Source organism: Diadema antillarum, unplaced genomic scaffold (assembly GCF_040938485.1).
Source record: "Diadema antillarum isolate AM-2024a unplaced genomic scaffold, OU_Dant_1.0 scf00000193, whole genome shotgun sequence".
Taxonomy (NCBI): domain Eukaryota; kingdom Metazoa; phylum Echinodermata; class Echinoidea; order Diadematoida; family Diadematidae; genus Diadema; species Diadema antillarum.
The window spans coordinates 274,860-296,877 of NW_027271082.1; the positions used below are offsets into that span (position 1 = coordinate 274,860).

The window sequence follows — 22,018 nt, forward strand, 5'->3', positions numbered from 1 at the left end:
CTAAGCGAGGCAGGGTAATAGTGTGTAATCATATGGTGACACAGACAAATAAGATTGTATGACATTTGACAATAATATGGCATGTTTGAATTTGTTACTGTTCAAATCGCACATGCAAGATTGGGGATGTAAAGGCGAAGCAAACATACACAGTAAGTACAGATATTCTCCCTACCTTTAGAGTTTTCCCAAAGTTTTGCAATTTGTCTCGGTGTTTTGTGAAGACTTTGCCGATAAGCTCAGTCTTTCTAGAATTTGGACTGTCTGTAGGTGTGGAGCGTTGTCAAGATATATTAACCAATGGTATTACAGAGAAAATACTATGTCTTGTTTTACTTGTCAGTGGAAAGTTGCCCCTGAAATTGATGATAACTAATCACACCATTGACTGCTCAATTTTACTTTCATGATTGTCTCTTTCTCTCATCTCCTCGTCCTTCTATCCTTTCACTCATCTTCTTTCCCCATTTTATCTATCTCTATCTTTCCCTATTCTGTGTATCTCTTTCTATCTATCTTACTGCCCATCTGTCTAGCTCTCAAGCTAATGAAAAGCTATGCATTATTTTTCTCTCTTTTGACATAAATCAGTCATTTAAGTACTGTATCCGCCATATGCTTAGTCTAATTTTCTCTTGCTGTGAATCGGAACTTCCGACATTTTCGCCAGTACCTGAATTTGCGATCTTGATGATCAACCCCCTGTTTAGACGCAAGCCAGTTTATACCAAAACTCGATAAAGAAACAACGTATTAAGAATCATCATATAGCCAACAGACCGTTCAGAGGCTAATTTCAATCGTTCTGGAAAATGTTGTGTAGATGTGCAGTTTCCCACTGCACATGCTGTTATGATAATGAATGACAGCTGTGGGTCACCTTTCGTGCACACTCCCATTAAGCCCCGCCCAGTTATACCGTTCTATGGTCGCCATACGTCCAGACACACAATGGACACGATGGAATGCTGATTCGTTATCGAGTTCTAGTTGGAAACGATGCTCTGACCGTCGTTTCGTTATATGTCGTTTCGTTTTGTTAGTCAGCGTTCAGATGTATAAATTCACATAAATGTCGGGATCACCAGAGTTGATGAATTTGAGTATCGTTAGAGTCTCAAACAGCACCTGACTCGAGAAATTCCCAAAAATAGAAGCCTTGTGAAAAATATGGCATATACAGTAGTATCATACCTATATCACTCTTTTGTTCTCTCTTATTTCCTTCCTTTGATCATAAAGTCTCCTCACTGCTAAAGTGCACACTTAACTCGAACAGTTTTTAATCCTCTATATATTTGATGAAAAAAAAAAAGATGTTTTGTGAGTTCATTGAGATTGAAGTTTTCTAAAACATTGTGTGTGTATGTATGTATGTATGTGTGTGTGTGCAAGTGTCTGTACATGGATTTAGAAGTAAGTGTGTTTTTGTGGCTTGTGTGCCTGAGTGCATTTGTGAATTAAAACATTAACCATTTCAGATATGCGCACTTCTAACTCTGTTATGTATTTGTGTCTGCAAACTGCCAATCTATGTAATGTTCATGTGACATTTACAGATTAAATGGAAAGAAGTTTTGAGCTTTATCATCCTGTCTCGGATGGTCAAGGTTTTATCTGTCAATTAATAAATGTGGTGCATCATCTCTTAAGTTGTATAAAGTTGAGGTCATAAAAGAAAGTAACATCCGTTGAAAGCTGATTTTGCAATGTAACTTTTACAGTTTTCTGACTTTCAGTAATTTTTTAAAATTTCTACTTTTTGTTGTGTTTTCCTGGCAATTAAGTAAGGCGAATTACATATTTAGATCAAAGTAAAGCTTAGCATCTAGAAAATTCATATCTGACAAAAACAAACAAACAAACAACAAAAAATTAATTTTCCTGCATTTTAGTATGTGGCTCTTCTGTTGATGCAAGACTGATAATTTATTGTTTTTTTTGTTTTGTTTTGTTGTGATGCGTTTAATAGACAATATTATTTTCTTCCTGTTTTTTTATTCTTTTGTGATAAGTAGGCTTGACTTTGTAATTTCTTCTTTCATGGAATCATGAGTTGCATACACTTGGATGTGTAGTTTGAGAGGGAATATACTTGGTACCTTCAAGCTTACATCACACCTTTTCCCTGTTTGTACTCATGCACCGAGACAAGTTTTGTGTCAGGTCCATCCTAACGTACAGTTGTAGATTTTCAGAAAAGATGCCTTTTTTGTCGTTGTTAAATTGTCAAAGCATCACGTCTGAATGTGTGCAGTAGCAGTGCCTCAGCAACTGTGTCGCCTGTTGTGCTTTACTGCTAGAACTGGACTTATTTTTCAAATGTGAATGTGGCAATGAATCAGGTTTCTGTGTACAAGTACAGTGCAATTCACATCTTTTCATCCTACCTGGTACTCACATCCAATACTGCTTTTTCCCATCCTTCAAGCACACACAGTTACCCGTTGGATTTTGCTTGCCAGAAACGAGTGATATGTATTTATTTATTTATTTATTTATTTATTTATTTATTTATTTATTTATTTGTTTATTTATTTATTTATTTATTTATTTATTTATTTATTTATTTATTTGTTTATTTATTTATTTATTTATTTATTTGTTTTTTTATTTTTTTATTTTTTTATCTTTCATTTCTACATTGCAAACTACAGATGCTATAAATTTCTTCTGGCAGTCTGGATTATAGATACAATGGTCCATTCTTTCATCTGTCCTTTCATTAAGATTGTATTTTTCGGGTTATTTTTTTTAACATACTATTAAGGCTTTTTGACCAAATGCCTTAATTGGCATTATGCTAGTTATGACATGTACTGCACTAGAACACATCATACATATGTAGGTGCATAGCCAAACTATACATGTATGTACCAGATTGTGTGTGTTTCTATCTAGACGTACACATGTATACAATCTTTTGTGTTGGGAAGTTGTTTGCTGTGAATTTAATTCCCAGCACACAAATTAATTGATGCTAAACTTGTAAACCCCATGTCGAATTTCAGCCATGTATCAGGTATTCATGATTTTCATATTGTGAAATATTTTTGTTTCACAATGAGGTACACCGTACGTGTAAATGATGAGGTAGACGACCGACTGTGTTCTTAATTTCTTCATTATTCGAGAGTGTTGCCTGTATTTCTTTTATGCTTTTTGCCAGTGTGCAGCCAATTTCAAAATGATGATTCGTGTGCTGAATTAACTGACCAGTCCCTCGCTCCTTATCTTTAGTTTGAATTTGAGACATCATTTAGGCCATCGTATGCCCTCTTCAGTCGCTTCTGGGTAAGATGCAAGCTTGAGGTTGAGTGGCAGTGTTCCTTGGCAATCTGTGTGTTAAAGTGCTTTGCAATGCACACAGATCTTGTTGAGCATCTTTGCAGTTTGTTTCTGGTGTTCCTGTACACAATTTGAACACACACACAAGCACACAAAAAGAGACCAAAAAAAAAAAAATGATAATAATTATGATAGTCACAGATTCATATGGTGAAGAAAAGATCTATGAGATAATATGAGAATAATGTGCAACTCGAAGATCACCAAAAGACCTCAAGAAAACTGTATGTATGATGTCTGTGTGCCGTGATTGTTAAAAGAGTGATGTTTGTACAAAGTCTAAGGTTTTCTTGTACTTGAAAAATAAACAACACTACACAGCACATCAATTCAGAAGAGAACACAGAATACGATTTTGTCCCATGGTTATCTGTTTATTCCATGTTGATGTGATGACAGGTTGATAAGGATATTGTGAATCTGCCAGAATAGATATTGCACAAGTTTGCTTACGTTCATTCATCAGGTGACAGAGGGCAGTATTTTTTTTCTTGTGTAAGGAAAGTTGAGACCAGAAAATCTAATGGAACCTACTGCTAGCATTTGTTAAGAAAAAAGAAAAAGAATACAAAAAATTGTCAAAGAAAATCAACATACTCAAATTAGTGATGAATTTTTGTTGGTGAAGGTATTGGAAAATTCAGTTTCACTTTTAGGCTTTGCTAGTGTCCACGAGGGGGATTATGCAAGGAAAACTGCATTACCATTTCAGAAGTCAACAGAATATTGAAAATATTTTCTTTAGAAAGTCAGACTGTGTTTTAACCATCAAATTATTGTTATTTATATTTCCTTTATTGCTTTCATTGTCATATTTGCTTATTGTTTCCATTATATTTTACCACGATTCAAAATTATTTGCTGCAAGGGTTGTTTTTTTTTCCTCTGAATAATGTTATTATAACTTATTGAATTAAATCAAAGTTGTATGATATTTCACAAATATGTGCACTGATTTTTGTATCCAAGTTACTGCTCTCAACATCTCTTTCATTTGTGTGAAGCTGCTGATCTATTTTTCAGTGAACTTGTCTTTATCTACCACCTTTTCATATTGATGTGGTGATGTCAGGCAAGTTATGATATCTTGTTTTGGAATATATCATAGACATACTGTAGTGGTATATCAAGGCTTGCAATAGGTTTCGGTGAGCAGTGCCAAAGGAAAGACCAGTCTTCAGTCTTTAAAATGAATGCTAAAAGAGAAATACACAAAAAGACAGAGAGACACTCACACACAAGAACTCATTTTCACCAACATTATGGCGTGAATACAGCATTGTTCAAGTTAGTGATGGACCAAAGCGTGATTTCTTTCTTCTTCTTTTTTTGTCATACTCTGTGATGTCATGCTGCTGCTTGGAAGGCAGGATGAATCACACAGTGTGAGACGGGAATTCACATCGAAGATATGTCACAAAATCTTCAGTTTTATGTATTCGATTGAGATTATTTGTGTTTGTGATGAATATGTAACTCTTAAGGTCTGCTAGCACTTTCAAATTGGTTTTCATTGGAACAATTGTTTGTTGTTTTTTAGGATGGGGGGGGGGGTGGGAGTGAGGGTTGGCTTGTTACATTTTTATCGGTACAGTTTGACAAAATGATCATGTATTGATTTTTTGACTTCCAATTTCAAGACAATCATATTCAAGATTTCTGAAAAGGTCAAGGGTATGCTATATTTTTCATAAGAGATATGCATATATCTGACACTTGTGCTGTGATTTTTTTTTTTTTTTTAAATCAGGCTGGAGAAAAGTTGGAGGATACCAGCACCTTACCATCCTCCTCCCTGGTTGCTAGGCAGGTGATGCGAAACTTTGCTGGCCTGGAAGACGGAGACAAGAATGCCCGGGATGCCATGATGAACTTCAGCTACTATCTCACCATCGGCAACATGGATGAGGCCTTTAAAGCTATCAAACTCATCAAGAGGTAAGAGCTTTTCCTCGAGATGGGTGGGTGGGGGAGGCTATTAAAATGAAACTTAATGAGAGACTTTAGGGAGAAACTAAGAGTTCGGTCTGTAGTCTGGAGGTTAAGGAAGCCCAGACGAAGTGTGAAGGAAAAGGAAATAGCAAGCACTTCATCAATATGAGGGTGCTAAGTGAAAAAACTTCAACGATGATTAAATGACCCACAAAATACTGGAATATTGCAACACTGCACACTGGCACTGGTCCGATGGTCCACGACAAGTAAAAATCACTGTCGGACCATTAATTTTTTTTTTTTTTTTGTGAAGCAGTAAAAAATGACAAATTGGGTACCTAATGGTCTGACAAACAGGTCTGACCAATAGAAAAAATAGGTAAGTGTGCAGCACAGAATATTGTAAGGAAAAAAGAAAGTCAATATATCCTAGATGTGCAGGAAAGGTAAGAAACTAATGCAATAGAGATCTTGGACAAGATCCATGTGTAGTGATAAGAGCTGTCATGCTTAAATTATTGAAATGTCATATCACGACACATTTCCATGTTTATACTCATCATGTCTATGCAGGTTTGTTTGTTTGTTTGTTTGTTTTTGCATGCTATCTTGAAAGGAAGAGCATTCTTAGGTACTCTCCCTAGAAAGGAGAGGGAAAAACTTGTAATGCCTGGAGTCTCTAGATTAGGGCAGTGTACAAGCTATCGCAAAAAAACAAATTTTCAAGAGGGGCAATTTTATGGTATAATTTTTCTCTTTTATCTTTCCAGCGAGTCTGTGTGGGAAAACATGGCCAAGATGTGTGTGAAGACACGACGTCTGGACGTCGCCAAGGTGTGCCTGGGTAACATGGGCCACGCCCGTGGGGCGAGGGCGCTGCGCGAGGCGGAAAACGAGCCTGAGCTCGATGCGAGAGTGGCAATGTTGGCTGTCCAGCTGGGCTTACTGGTGAGTTGTCTTGAAGTTACCATGGCAACTTCTTTTGAAGTGCATGCCTGCTCAATAAGATTAATGTGTAAACTGTTGTGTGCTGACGTATACCATGATGTCTTGTAAAAGTGTGTACAGTAATTAACAAGTCTACAATATTCATTGGCAAGGTCTTTCTGTGTAAAAACAAGTTTTAAAGAAGATCTGTGTTACGAGGGATATATACAACTGTAATGTGTTAGCAGCAACAAGATTGCCTAGCATAAAAACCTTAAATAAGGTTATAAGTCTATGACTAATATTCTACAACGTGGTTATATTATAAGTCTATCAATGGTATGAACAAACACTATACAGCTGGCGTACAGATACGACACTATTTCTATAGTATGCAGAGTAGTATGATTTTGTTATAGGAAATCATGGAGTTATTGTAATTAAATGTATAATTTTATTACTTTGAATTTCACAGGAAGATGCTGAAAGGCTGTACAAGAACTGTGGCCGCTACGACCTCCTCAACAATTTTTACCAGGCCAGTGGACAGTGGGGAAAGGTATGTCTTAATCTACCGTTCTTTCCTGAGAGATGTCTGTGAATAAATCATGAAGACCTTCTTTGACATGTCTTCTGTAAACATTAATGGCATGTATCTACAACAAGAGTCTTAACAGCAGAGGAGGGGCTGCCGTACTCAATGGTCCATTCAGCATTGCTTCTTAAATAACTTACATGTAGTTCAGGAAGGTTACCCTTGTTTGCTAAATCTCTCAAAATCAAGTTTAAGTTCAGGTTCATTTATTTCATACTTGTTAAACACACACAACAAACAAAACTGCTACAGAAGGGATCACTGATAAGGTACAAAGGAATATATTCAAAACTGTTGGGAGAAAATGGGATACCAAATGTTGGGGACAAACAAAGGCCAAAGGCCTATCAATGGGTTATTTTAAATCTTTGTCACGATTCATTGTACAAGTGGCAGATTGCATGAGGGTTTAACATGTAGGGTATCTTTTCGACTAATATGTATCAATGTGTTTTATGGAGAGAAAGTGAATACAGTACTTAAATTTCCCTGTTACATATTTCTTTCATGGCCAAGATTGCTTCTAGCAGAGCTGCCAAGTCTCCCTGATTCTGCAGGAGTCTCCCTGAAAATGTCAAGATCTGTTCATGTCTGAATAAGAGAATATTAGAATCTCCCTGATTTGGGTATTATTTTCGCCCACTGAAGAGCATGTAACACACAGGTATCTCCCTGATTGCTGTGTGAAATCTCCTTGATTTGGATGTGGGAATGTTGGTAGACGTGTTCTAGTTGTCATGAAGGGAACAAGAGTACTTGTGATTTTAGAAGTTAGAATCAAGCAAGATCAACTGACTGCGGCGATGTGTATCCCTCAGGGACCATCATTCTATGCCACAATGAGTTCCTTTCTGTTCCAGTAAGTAGGCCACAGTTTTGTGTTCAGTAAGGACTTCCCTAAAAATATCACTGCAGATATCATTGAAATGTCACGATATGATTGAATTATAGATAGACATATCGACTGTTTGAGTAGCACACAACATAAATGATAAAGGGTAAGATAGCAGGTGGGCATATGAGCTGTTCCATCTCCCCTCAAGCATGCATTTCCAAAGGAAGAAGGGTGAAAAATCCCTCTGGATTAAAATGCCACAGCAGGCAGCCATGTTGGTGGTGGTGGTGGTATGTCAGTCAATATAGATGTAATGATACCACCAACATCTACTTGACCTTTGACACAGGCAATGGAGACGGCGGAGTTGAACGACCGGATCCACCTGAGGACGACGTACTACCACTACGCCAAGCATCTGGAGGCCAAGGGGGATATCAACGGAGCCATCCCAAAGTATGTTGCTCTCTGTCGTGATCATCACACGTTGAAACTTGTTTTGGGAGTATGACGCTCGTGCACGTCACAAATGTATTGTCCAGACTTTGTCGATGTTGGCAAAGTGTTCTGGTAAGGAGTATCAGACAGGCTTACACTTGATTTTGGATTAAATTGTCACCCACCATGACAGTAGCAATTAAAGCTTGTGAAACATGCTTCAAGGTACTGATTTCTTTTTCTTTGTGGCCATAGTGTCTTCTGGTTAACCTCAAGGTGTGAATGTATAAGCTCGCACATATAATACACATTTTGATCAGTAGAATCCAATGTTGCAGCATTTTGCACTATGAGCTTTCATTTTTATGTTGAGCAATATTTGTGAGCATTCCAAACCCTCTCAACCTTTGTGATCATCCCGTGCTGTAATCAGTATGAACAAAAGTTAATGGTGCCCTTTTTATTACATGACAGTGATAACTGATGGGCAAACCGTGGCTTTCTTTCTCCATTGCAGCTACGAGAAGTCGGACACGCATCGCTTTGAGGTTCCCAGGATGCTCTTTGACGAGCCGCAAGCCCTGGAGGCCTACATTATGAAAACCAAGGACAGGTTCGTCCAATCAGGAATCAAATGTGTTGTCATGAAAATGATACACTGATGGTGGCCGCCGAATATGCCCCTATTCTGTCTTCATCTTCCTTAAAACTTGATAATGTTGTCGTGCCGTGATGTATGGATATAAAAGCCTTCTTGATTTAAAAATCATTGTGGCCTAGCAAGATGCATATGGGCATTTCCATAGTGAAAGGGTACATTCAGGGATGTCGCTTTATTTTCTCTTTCCAATGTGCATTACCCATCCCCCCCCCCCCCAATACAGTTTGATCTTTTATAACACTTTAATGAGAGAAAACTTTGCCCCAGAATTGCTTCAAACAAGCAATCTATTTGGATTTATGCCAGAATGAAAAAATTTGGATGAAAGTATATAACACTTGACAGAAATCTATGTACTAAGATATGAAGGTCAAATTCTGAATGCTTATTGAATCTATGCTTTTCCAATTGAATGGCCTAATATTTATTAGGAAAGATAAATAACAGCTCTAAAATTCTATTAAATAGTTTGCTTTATATGTACCATTTCTAGACTTATTGGTGAATGTATGTAACATGGACAAACCATTAACATGACGCAAATCTCTCGTTTGAAGAGGCTACACCCCCGTAAATAATGCCAGTGTATATCTTGGCAATCAATGACTTAAAAACCAAAGATATAAAACACCTGTTTCTCGACCCTGGCCTAATCTAAGCATCAGTCATCGCCACAGCGCCACAGGGGGGGGGGGGGGGGCACCGCGAGAGGAGGAGATTGTTTTGGTTTTGGCATGGGCTATGTATGTACACATTGTCAGCACCGGCAAACTGGGAATGCTCTCCTTATTCCTGTATTTTCGTTATTTATGGGTCAATTTTTTTCGTTCGAAATGTAAAATGGATGACCATAGAATTTCTCAATAGAATATAAAATTGAAAACTTTAGAAAGGATAGAGAAAATTGAGTTCACTTTGAATGGTCTGCCACAGGCAGATATCCTTATCATGCTCTTATGTAATACGACAGCTGTTGTAGTCATTAAACCCTGGCTTGGCCTCCAGATTTGTCACGCCTGAGCAGAAAGTTAATTTGCAATGGACAAATACTTCGACTCCCAACTCCCAAACGAAAAATCTTTAGCGAGGTATAGCACCCCATCAGCTTCGTGGAAGTGGGGTCTTGCCTCAAACGAGGGATTGACGGCATGATGTGTCACATTTCGGTCCATCATGTTACATACATTTACCACTGTATATATTGTGTGCAGTTAAGACACTCCTCTGTAATACCAGGTATTTTCTTCTACTTTTTTTTTTTCCAGGGAAGATGGGGGTGGAGATCAGTAGTTCAAAACTATCCTACCCTGCTTTGATAGTAGATTACATTTCAACAAAGTGTTAGGTTGTAAATGCTGATAGCCAGACATTTGTGATGAGGGAACTTCTGCAACCAACATTTCTTAGTATTGGTTTGAATCACGGCTGTACAAGTATGTTTTTTTCTCGCCCTTTGCTTGATGTCTTCATACTCGATGTAACATGGTCATACAGCCTGGGTTGTTGTTGTTTTTTTCTTCCTTTTTTTAAATTTCTTTTTATGAGCATGGTATCATATGGGCTAAATTGTCTGCAAGTACCAAACGCTGCAGTAGCAGTGATTAAGTAGCTACCTACCCATTACTGCATTTTGTGATGATGTGTTTGTGTTTTTTCTGGTTACCAGGTCCCTGAGAAAGTGGTGGGCCCAGTACATGGAGAGTACAGGTGAGATGGAGACAGCTCTTCAGTTCTACGAGGCGGCCCAGGACTACCTTTCATTGGTCCGGGTCTACTGCTACTGTGGGAATCTAGACAAGGTACGGCCATCCACTGAGGAAGGCCTCAAACCGCCCTTGTATTTACTTTAACACAAACTTCAGTCTGGACAAAGTTCTTGAATGCATTTTCTAGATAATCATAATAATTATAGAAATTGGGCTTCCATTGCGTGTTACTGTAAAAGTAGATATTTTCGCGCTCGGCCGGGCAAAAAGAGTTTCGCATGTTTTAATTCCGCGGTATCGAGACATCCACCACTGGAACATACAGCTAGTTTCTGGTTGGGCGAAATGCGCGAAAATTTCAACACCGCGAAAATGTCCACTTTTACAGTATAACAAATTAATGTTCCCTATGCACTGTACTATTATCTGTTTTTAAATAAACAAATGCACACAAAATGATGTGCCCTTCCTTTTTAAGAAGTTTTCATCTTTCATTGGATAGGCAACATCAAATAAAGTGATGTAATCTGTCATCCTTTCTTTTATTATTCTTGATAGAGAAAAGAAATTAATGATGGCACCTATCTTCCTCGGTCATTTGTCATGGTTATTACTCATCCAGAGCAGTTGATTTTGTTGTTGTATTAGACCTCGGGGAGTTAATGGAATCTTTTAAAAAAAAGAGAGAGAGAGAGAGAGAGAGAGAGAAAAAAAAAAAAAAAGATCAGAGCCTTTTAAAGCAGTTGTTGATATCACACACTTCTATCTTCCTTAGATTATAAGTTTGAATAAGCAGAGACATTTAATAGTGTGAGTTATTTTGCTTGTTTGGTTTGTTTAAGTTTGATCATCACTCGCTGTGCTAATTCCTATACAGCTGTATGATGTACCCAGCTGCAACCTGCTTCAAATGAAGGGTACCTTGTGCACACCAAGAAACTTATGTATTCATAAATAGAAATTACATATGTAGTTCAAGGTTTTGATGTAGTCGCTCCTACTCCCAAATCTGTGTGCTTGCAGGCGGCAGACATCGCCAATGAGACGGGTGACAGGGCGGCATGCTACCACCTGGCAAGGCAACATGAGAATCAGGTAAAGGAGAATTGAACAAACGTAGCTGGTTATGATTTTATGTGTCCCTGTGTGGCCTTTTCCAAAGAAGAAAGGAAGAACGATATTGAAGTGAAAAAAATGAAGTCTAACTTACAAAACAAGTGTAATTAGTAAAAACCACAAATACAATGAAAATAGTGTACTTTTCTAGAAGTCTTTTGAATCCAGATAAAAAATGATATTGTGTCACAAGTTATTAAAGTTGAATATCGTAATGGCATTTGCACACTTTGAAAATAAAAATCTGTGATGCTCTAAAGCATATAAAATTATGTTCTGGGTGTATGACCCACAAGCCCAGATGCCATTTTGTGAGGTCTGTTTTCCATCACCTCTATTCATTCCTCAAAAGTAGCAACCTGTCAATTGCTTTAATACTATTTGTAATTTATGATGTATCCTGCACTTGTCAGTTGTCATGTTTTACATTTGTTCATCTACTTCCTTTTAAATTGTCATTTCTGAATGGAAATACATGCAATGATGAATGATGAGATCACAACAATGTTTGATTTTCTTTCTCATGTATTCCAGGATAACATTAAGGAGGCTATTCACTTCTTCACCAGAGCTCAGGCATACAGCCAGGCTATCAGGTTATGTAAGGTGAGTGGTTGTACAATGCTGCAGAGATACAAATAGAAAAAAAAATTGAAGATTGAATTTCTGTAAAACCTGGCAGGGTTAACCCTTTAGCTACTGAAGATTCTGTAAATAATGGCCAATGGTTTCCTGGAAGGTACAGCAATATTGCTCTCATTTCGACAACTTTCTAAATGATGTAAATTGCTCACCACATGTTTACTTTTGTCTACTATAAGTTATGTTTATTTGAAAGCCTATTAAGACTCTACCAAGAGAATGGTGTGTCACAGATTGGTAGTTCTGACATACTTTTGTTGACCTTTGACCTCTTTTAAATTACATTATTATATATTATATTTGAAAACAAAAAAATGGTAAAACAAAACTGTGAAAAAACAGATGGGTGGTCTCGGGCATTTCAATTACTGATGGGATAACTTATTCTCATTATTCTTCCTAATCCCTGTGTAATCTGTAATCATTTCATGCCATACCCACTGTCAATATCTTACTCTAGGCCCCTGGGGCAGTGTGTTGAGTGTCCAAGAAATGCTATGCATACAAATGGTTCTGCATTTCACTTGGGATAAGATTTGTTAGTGAAATACCAGTGTGTAGGACCTTACAATGTACTGTACTTACTATTAACTGGTTTGTGATACTTCTTACTTGTAATGATGCTGCTAATTACAATACGATTGTGATGATAATAATGATAAAGATGATGATTATTGTGATGATGATTGTAAATAATGTAATAATAATAATAATAATAATAATAATAATAATAATAATAATAATAATAATACTAATACTAATACTAATACTAATACTAATACTATTATTATTATTATTATTATTACAATGATAATAATAATAATAATAATAATAATAATAATAATAATAATAATACTTATAATGATAATGGTGATAATGATGATGATAACAATAATAATAGCAGTACCAATAATCACAATAATAATTTACAAAAACACTCTGCCTTGAGATTTTCTGGTTAATAAACTATCACCAGAGGTGACTCCATAACTATTAACTGAGGGGCACAGCCCCAAACTAAACATTGGAGGCACTGAGGCACTGAAATCACTTTGTTACTACGTGACAACTATTCCAACTTGCCTACCAGGAGCATGAAATGGAGGACCAGCTGATGAACCTGGCCCTGATGAGCACCAAGGAGGACATGATCGAGGCTGCCCGGTACTACGAGGGTAACCCCAACACTCACGACAAGGCTGTCATGCTCTTCCACAAGGTGAGAAGAACCCATCACCATCTTCACAGTTTGGGGGATGTGGATCCATACCTGGGCCCTGTTTTACGAAGAGTTAGAATTGATTATTATTATAGTTGATTTCAACTGTAATTCTATGGCAGACTGTGTGGTAAGAAAATTAAAACCGATTTTATCTTTTGATAAAACAGGGCCCTGGATCAAGTAATGTGCAGTTAAATGTTTCCAGGTTAGCATGCCTGTACAGTGATGGGGCATTAAACTGCACATTAATTGAATATGAGACCGTTCTGAAGCAAACAATTTTCGCACAACAATAGATATATAATGTACTCTTAAATGAATCCCACAAGGATTGGAACAATCATCCCCCAGCATTCCCACTGATTCCCACTGATCAGTTACTAGCCATCCCCTTTAATCCGATATGACAGCCAGAACACATATTTATGCTTTACTGTTTACTAAAATTTGAATTTGATTCAAAACTAATGAAACTTTATTCAATAAAAGATGTTGTCAGCAAAGAACTAGAAGGCCGTTGTCGGAATTTTGGGGAGTATGGAATTATTGGTATCATATTGTAGAGATCAATCTACTCTACATTATTGTGTCAATTTTAGAATATTTTAATTTTCAGTAAAATGCTAAGATTCAAAACCACAAAGATGCTCTTTTACCTGATATTTAGAACAATGCTTATAGATCTCACTTTTGATTAGATAAACTTTTTATGTCATGAAAATTGATTGTTTCCTTTTTTCATTGTTTACTATCAAATCTTAGACCTAATAGCACCCTTTTTGTTCTCAGGCAATGATATTTGGTTATTCCAAGCCCTTTTTGGCATCAGACGAAAAAAATTGATACTGTGAGATGATGTCTTTAGTTTGGCATTTTCCAAGATTTAGATATCACACATGCACACCACATTCACCCCGGATTCTTCTCCACTTCTTCACTCATATCCAGGGTGGCCATTTCTCAAAGGCGCTGGAGCTAGCCTTTGAGAGCCAGCAGTTTGGTGCCCTGCAGCTCATCTCGGAGGACCTCGACGAGAGGACGGACCCGATCCTGCTCAACCGCTGCGCCCAGTTCTTCATCGAGCACGGCCAGTACGACAAGGCCGTTGACCTTCTGGTGGTGGCGGGCAAGGTGAGAGTTCAAAGGTCCTCGTTACATTCATTCATGCATTCTACAAACAGGCACCAGTGTGATAATCATTTGCATGGGGTCCACCCCTCCTCCTATTTTTTTTTTCTTTTTTTTTTTTTTTTTTTGGGGGGGGGGGGGGGGTGTCAACCTCCTGTAGGGGACATTTAAGTTTTTGTCGCAAGATAAGAGTCATTCTAAATGAGATGCAGTGTGTTTTGCTGTGTTTTGATTGATCTTGAAATTTGTGAAAAGGGAATTCAGAACCAAACATGACAAAGTATTGCACAAGTCAGCCAGTACTATTTCTGCTCTTCGTCTCACCAGTCATAATGGAAAATATATTAAAGGAACTATAAGTGCTGAAGTAACCTCTTGCATACTGGTGGGTCCCATCTTTTATTAAGGACCACTTTGTTTTACTTTTTTTGGGGATATCTTAGTCATTTCAAAACCAATTTTCATCAAATAAACCTTAAATTTCTCTTAGATTTGTATGCTCCTTAATGTTTCATATAAGTGGTCTTTGCAGTAGGTCAAAAACTGAATCTCCATCTCAACCAAGACTATGCCATCCCTTTCTTTTGCAGTACTTTGAAGCTCTGGAACTGTGCCAGGAACACAGCGTGACCATCACGGAGAAGCTTGCAGAGAAAATGACCCTGTCCAAGGACGAGGGTCAGGCGGACACGCGACTCAAGCTGCTGGAGAAAGTCGCTGACCTCTGCTTCCTGCAGGGATCTTACCACCTGGCCACCAAGAAATACACACAGGCTGGAAACAAGGCTAAGGTAAAGAGATTTTTAAAATGTGGGCATACAACTAGAGAGAGAAACGCAGAGAGGTGTAGATATAAAAGGAGAAAGAACAGAATGATACAATCTTTAAAATGACTTTGTTTCATGCCTTTCATGTTTGTTGAGAATGCAATTCAGGGAATGGTAAGACCACAAAGTGATTGTTTGATGCTTGTGTGCACATCTGATAGAAAACACCAACATGTGATGCTTCGTGAGTGTAGTTTGTAATCTTGGTAGTTTTCGTGCTTGCGGCATTATGTCTTTGTTTAAGGCACACAAATAGAAAGAAATAAAGAAATACATTTTTTAAAGAGATGAGAATTGCTCTAAGGGACATGGATGCTGCTGAGAAAATGAAATAGCCAAACTGCTTTGGAGATTTCTGAAGCCTGTGGTGAAGTTAGGAAGATTTTGCAAATTACCATTACTTTACATCATTTTTCACCATGTAACATTGCCTAATGCCAGTGAGATAAAAATTTTACCTGAATGGCTAATTATCTGTGTGTTTGACATTCAGGCCATGCGAGCTCTGCTGAAGTCCGGAGACACGGAGAAGATCATCTTCTTTGCAGGCGTGTCTCGCCAGAAGGAGATCTACGTGATGGCGGCAAACTATCTTCAGTCCCTCGACTGGCGGAAGGACCCTGAGATCATGAAGAACATCATCGGCTTCTACACCAAGGGGCGGGCGCTGGACTCCCTGGCTGGGTTTTACGATGCCTGTGCACAGGTAAGATCGATATCTCTGAACACTTTTTCAAGAGCAGATCCTAATGGATGCCTTTTTTTTGTGATTAAAACAATTCAGCGTGACATTTTATGCCTTTTGAATATTAAAGCTCGCAGCAGTGGTCTTAGACCACTTCAAATTCTAGTTCCAAATGGCAGTTGTGATATACATGTACTACCACAAAAAATGCAAAGATCAATGTGAATGCTCAGATCATAAATTAAGGACCAACTTAAACACAAGCAGCAGGTATTGCCTTAACATTATCTTTAAACACTGACCATAATTGTGATTGAACTGACAGACTGTGAGAAATCTTTTCTGTCATTCATCACTTCTTTGTTCTGTGTTTTTAAATGTTGCTCCTTTTCATAACAGACATGATCTGAAATATACTAAAAAAAAAAATGAAACTACCAGGCATGAAAATTGTAACAGTTGTTTTATAATAAATTGTGGTTTGCTTTTTAAAATCAGTCTCTGGACTTAAATTTCTCTTTGCATGTGGCGATAGCTTTTCACTTATTTCAGCACTTTTCTTTATGCATTATCATCTTGGGCAGGTGGAGATTGATGAGTACCAGAACTACGACAAAGCCCTGGGGGCGCTGACCGAAGCTTACAAGTGTCTCAGCAAGGCTAAAGTCAAGAACCAGTCGCAGCTGGAAGAAAAGCTCGGTGCCCTCAAGCACAGGATCGGACTTGTCAAGAAGTTCGTGCAAGCTAGGAGGTGAGCGGGAGGCAAAGTTGTCAAATCGAGTAGGAGAACTTTGGCTGACTTCAGATTGAATTGTGATAGACCCCCAGGCATGCATGTATAAAATGGGGCAGGTCAAACAGCAGATGAGCTGAAATTTGTATGCAGAAGTCACAGTTGATTATTTCATTTGCTGAATTTGAGATGGCACCCTTCATTTCCACAATCAGGAGTGTAAGTTCAACTGAAGTTTGTTGTTCACTCACTGAAATTTTCAAAGATTTTATTGGCAAAGTGCATACATATCCTAGTAAGGCTCAGTAAATGGTACTGTAAAAGTGGAAATTTTTGCAGTGTTGAATTTTTTTTTTTTGGAGCATTTTGGGCAACCAGAAACTAGCATGAAAATAAAAGCATGCAAATATCTTTGCTTGCCTTGTGGTTCCAGTAGTTGATATCTTGATTCCATGGAATTGAAAACATGCCAGACTCATCTTGCTTGGCGGAGCATGAAAAATTACTCACTTGAAAATATCCACTTCTATAGTATGTACGAGCCGAGGTATGACGTTTAGTTCCTTGCACCTCTTGATACCATGATTCTCCAGGGTTTATGACGAGGAACCAGAGGAGGCCATGAGGCAGTGTCAGGTTCTCCTGGAGGAGGAGGAACTGGACTCGGCGGTGCGGATTGGAGACGTCTACGGCATGATGGTGGAGCACTACGCCAGGCAGGAGAACTTCAAGAAGGTGAGATTCCCCAGCAAGGTCACTGTAATTCCATTTTTAAAGCCCACAACCTGTCAGGAAGCCCAGAATGATTTGTAGATGAGAGTTGTTACCTTATAGCTCTAACATAATGCTCAGTATTCTTGCTCCAAAAAAGCGCTTCTACAAAAGCAGGTGTACCGTGTACTGAAACACTTTCACCACAACCCATTCACAATCCTACACCCCGTAATTACCTTAAACCCCTTTCACAATACCAATCCTTTTCCTCACACTCAATTCCTTTCCCATCTCAACCTCGGAAATTAACTCAAATCCTTTCATCAAGCATTTTAGTATCCCAGATTTTTGTACCATCCCAGTTGTTTTATTATCCCATATCCATCTAGCCATGTGTTGCCCTCTTCCCTTCAAAGACTTGTAAAATATGCCAGGCTCTTTAACCCGTTGAGGACAGTTTGATTTTGCCAAAACATGCATTTCCCGTAGACACCTGCCCGAGTATTCTCGGGACTCGTCCTCAACGGGTTAATCATTCCAAATCCTTTTCACGTCCCAAATCTCTTCCTCTTCCCAAACCTCGTTTTACCATCCGCACCTTTTACTTTTCATCCTTTATAATTCCCTTCTTCATTTGAACCGTTTTGACCATCCCAAACTCCTTTTACCCTTTGGAGCTTTTTTTTTTTCTGTTTCAGGCCTACTCGTTCATGGAGGATATGCGATCTCGCATCCCAACCGTGAACATGGCCTACTACATCAACATGAAGACCATCGAGGCCGTGCACCGGGCCCTGGAAATCCCTCTGGGGCGTGGCATGGGGGCCGACAAGCAGGGCGGGATCACGCTGGGAGGCGGCCGGGGGGGAGAGGAGGAGGAAGATGGGGAGGAGGTGGAGGAAGAAGTTCAGGAGGATTACAATGAGGATGAGGCCTACTGCTAGCTGTCCAAACAATACCCAGGTGATTCATCTTCTTCTTCTTGGGATAATGCCAGCGACTTCATTATAACAAAGTCCTTGAAGCCAGCAGTTTGGATGTTCATAACAAAATCCTCGAAATCAGCAGTTTTCTTTAGGTACATCGAAATGTCGTACAGATAAACATTAACGTATTCAAAGATATAGATGATAATTTTGGGATCTGCATTTTAGCTCGTTATTGTCCCCGCCGAACGAGTTCGAGCAGGGGACTATGAAATGGGCTCCGTACGTGTGTGTGTCCGTGTGTCCGTCTGTCCGTCTGTCCGTCCGTGCGTCCGTGTGTGATCAAAATGTTCAAAATGCTACTCCTTCGCCATTTCTAACCCGATTTTGATTCTGTTTGCTTTATATGATAGCACTACATGGGAGCTTTGAAACTTTTATACAGAATTTCAGTTGTGACCTTTGACCTTGACCTTTGACCTATATTGTACATTTTGCTTCAAAATGCTACTCCTTCGCCATTTCTAACCCGATTTTGATTCCGTTTGCTTTATATGATGGCACTAGGTGAGGGCTTCAAAACTTCTACACAGAATTTTGACCTTTGACTTCTTTGACCTTTGACCTTGATTTTTGACCTCTATTGTACATTGCCTACAAAATGCTACTCCATCGCCATTTCTAACCCGATTTCGATTCCGTTTGCTTTATGTGATGGCACTAGGTGAGGGCTTCAAAACTTCTACACAGAATTTTGACCTTTGACTTCTTTGACCTCTGACCTTGATTTTTGACCTGTATTGTACATTTTGCTACCAAATGCTACTCCTTCCCCATTTCTTACCCGATTTCGATTCTGTTTGCTTTATGTGATGGCACTAGGTGAGGGCTTCAAAACTACTGCATAGAATTTTGACCTTTGACTTCTTTGACCTTTGACCTTGATCTTTTTACCTATATTGTACATTTTGCTACTAAATGCTACTTCCGGCGGGGACATATATTACGCACCGCGTAATTTCTACTTTTCCGTGTATTTCATTGTAACCATGTTCGCTTTAATGGAAGTACACTGTATGCTGTGCTGTGAGACAATATGGGCACATTGCTCTCTCCTTTAGTGATATCCTGCTCAGTTTGTTTTTATCTTCAGTTTATTTTCGTTCCCCACCTCACTATTCAGATTTGAACTCCCTTTTATTGGTTTGCTGTCGTTTCAACAAATCAAAACATGAGTGATGTATGAATGTGATTGAGGTGCAGTAGAAACCTATGATCCCAATGGTGTGGATAACAAACCAATTGACTAATAAAGCAAGATGATGCCGAGTAACCTCATTGCCGTCTGACGAGGATGCAGGGAGCACCAATTTCACTTTGTTATGATGGTACGTCGTTGTGAATATTTTAAGACGAGACAACTAAATGTCGCAATGGAAACTCAGGACCGCTAAATTCACCTTATAAAAGCGGTTCAATTGTACAGTAAGTGAACTCATTATATACTGTAGAGGTTTCCCTGTGGTAGGCATTCAATCTTTCTTTCTTTTCTTTTAATGCGCAGTTTGCTAAAGACTACAGTTGGAGGAAAGCTTATATTTTTGGCTTAATGCCTTCAGGTACAACCATCCATGTTGATCTAACTTCTAGTGAGAATTTAGTTTTAAAGGCTAATCTTTGTGTGTGTGTGTGTGTGTGTTTGTGTGTTTTTGAGTATTCACTTGGGATAATTATTTCTTATGCTGTGTCCAGCTGAAGCAGTGTAATGACAGTTCAGAAAAATATGTCATTGTATAGTGATATGAAAGATATTTTTAGAGATTGTGTATCATATTTATTGCTTGTGTAATAATTTCTGGAATTGTTTGAGATCAACAGGTATATTATGAAATTGCAGCATCTTGAAATTCTGACTACCTTGATGTGAAGGCAGTATATAATACCAGTACTGTCATTTCTTTATTAGTAATTTATAAAGGAGTTAAAAGTCCAGAAAGTGTACTATGGTACTAAACTTGCAAAATGTACAGACTATTTGCCTGATGAAACACAGTCACAGACTTTAAAAAACAGAGACCATGTTGCCCAAAACAATATTGATGCATTTGCAAATGCAATGTTTAATTTGCCGTGCAACTTCAAGGGTAACTGTATTTGTAGCATATTTGTCAAAATTTTGTACATATTCAACTTGATATCCATTCACATAGAGTAAATATACTTTATTTTGTGCAGTTGCTGATTCCCTTGATTGAATGTATTCAAGATGCATGTATTCTAAATCTTTTTTTTTTTTTTTATAAAACAAACCCAGTACACAGTCTGAAAGCATCATGAAACCACAGGGAAGAATACAATGTTCTTTTTTGGAACAGTGAAATGACTTTGTAATATGGGGAACCTCATTATAACAATAACCTTGCTATAGCAGGTTTCTCGCTATATCAGGATATATCAAGACATAGAAATATTTACAGTGTTAGGACCTGCAGAATCACCTTGTTATTTGTTATATCAGAGCTCTTTACAACCAGGTTCCACTGTATTGACATTTTTTTTAAGTGCTGTATATGAGTTTGCAAAGCAATGAGATTTAAAAAAGATGAACAACTTCTTCAGGAAAAGTAATTTTGTTGTAAAAGGGAGCGTGTTGTATCCAATGTTTTGTACAATCAAAAGTCTGCTGTATAGCACACCCTTGCTATTATTTCAATGATTTGACAGAAGGAACCATTTGATGCCATGGCAAATAACATGTAGACACAGGATGAGCATAGGCATTATTTGAAGAGTTGATTCCAAGATGGGGTAAGCACCATTCTTAACCATTTTGAAGTAACTTCATGAGGTGCAGCAAAGTATAGTCTTTCTACTAGTGATACATCTTTTATTACATAACAAGGAATATTGTGGAATTGTCGTTGAAAGTATCACGTTTATTTTGAATTATTTCCCCTTTTTTTAACAGCTTTATTTGCAAATATTGCAAATTATCAAAAGTGGAGTTCATGCATTTTGTCACAAAACAATTCATTTGTTGCATGTACATGAACAAGGATTATATGTTAGTATTCAAAACAGGGAAGCTGTCCTCAAATTGTATTTATGAAACATAGTGCCACCAGCCATATGTACGTGTGCTGGCTAAGTACGCTGTAGTTTTATAAATTTTTCAGGAAGTCTTCAGAAAGGTTGCATTATATTCCCACAGCTGTTAAGACCTGTTTGATCGAAAAGTGCTTTGAAATCTTCATAATCAATTTTTACGAAAATACATGCACGCACATCTACCGGTACGTTGAAATGAATTTCAGTTCCTGCAACTTTGCATATCAAGCATGTTTCATGAGAGAGGTTTACAGTCTTTCAAGTTGTAGATATTTGATTGGTTTCCAGACTACTGTATATAAAGACCTCATTTCTTGCAGAAGGCAGTATGTTATATTCATTTGATACTGTCATGTCTCCATTTTGTGAATAGTTTAAAAGGTCATGTGTCTTTCTGTTATTAGCTACATATACCCAAAATCGTAGTAATGCAAGATGTGGATACATTTCGTTTTGGTAGGCTTTCCTGTAT

The 22,018-nt window shown here is 38.0% G+C and overlaps 1 protein-coding gene across 1 annotated transcript in view; it reads left to right on the top strand.

The window, feature by feature from the left end:
* Positions 1 to 18,571, top strand: part of LOC139723580 (intraflagellar transport protein 140 homolog) — a 36,057-nt gene extending 17,486 nt beyond the window's left edge. The window contains exons 17-31 of the mRNA XM_071634816.1: positions 5,099 to 5,286; positions 6,054 to 6,231; positions 6,686 to 6,769; positions 7,990 to 8,096; positions 8,596 to 8,691; positions 10,406 to 10,538; positions 11,469 to 11,540; positions 12,096 to 12,167; positions 13,294 to 13,422; positions 14,374 to 14,556; positions 15,144 to 15,344; positions 15,874 to 16,086; positions 16,650 to 16,816; positions 17,392 to 17,533; positions 18,211 to 18,571. Of these exons, the coding sequence (XP_071490917.1) occupies positions 5,099 to 5,286; positions 6,054 to 6,231; positions 6,686 to 6,769; positions 7,990 to 8,096; positions 8,596 to 8,691; positions 10,406 to 10,538; positions 11,469 to 11,540; positions 12,096 to 12,167; positions 13,294 to 13,422; positions 14,374 to 14,556; positions 15,144 to 15,344; positions 15,874 to 16,086; positions 16,650 to 16,816; positions 17,392 to 17,533; positions 18,211 to 18,456 (2,211 nt within the window). The 3' untranslated portion in view covers positions 18,457 to 18,571. The remainder of the gene's footprint in view (positions 1 to 5,098; positions 5,287 to 6,053; positions 6,232 to 6,685; positions 6,770 to 7,989; positions 8,097 to 8,595; positions 8,692 to 10,405; positions 10,539 to 11,468; positions 11,541 to 12,095; positions 12,168 to 13,293; positions 13,423 to 14,373; positions 14,557 to 15,143; positions 15,345 to 15,873; positions 16,087 to 16,649; positions 16,817 to 17,391; positions 17,534 to 18,210) is intronic.
* Positions 18,572 to 22,018: the final 3,447 nt, after the last annotated feature.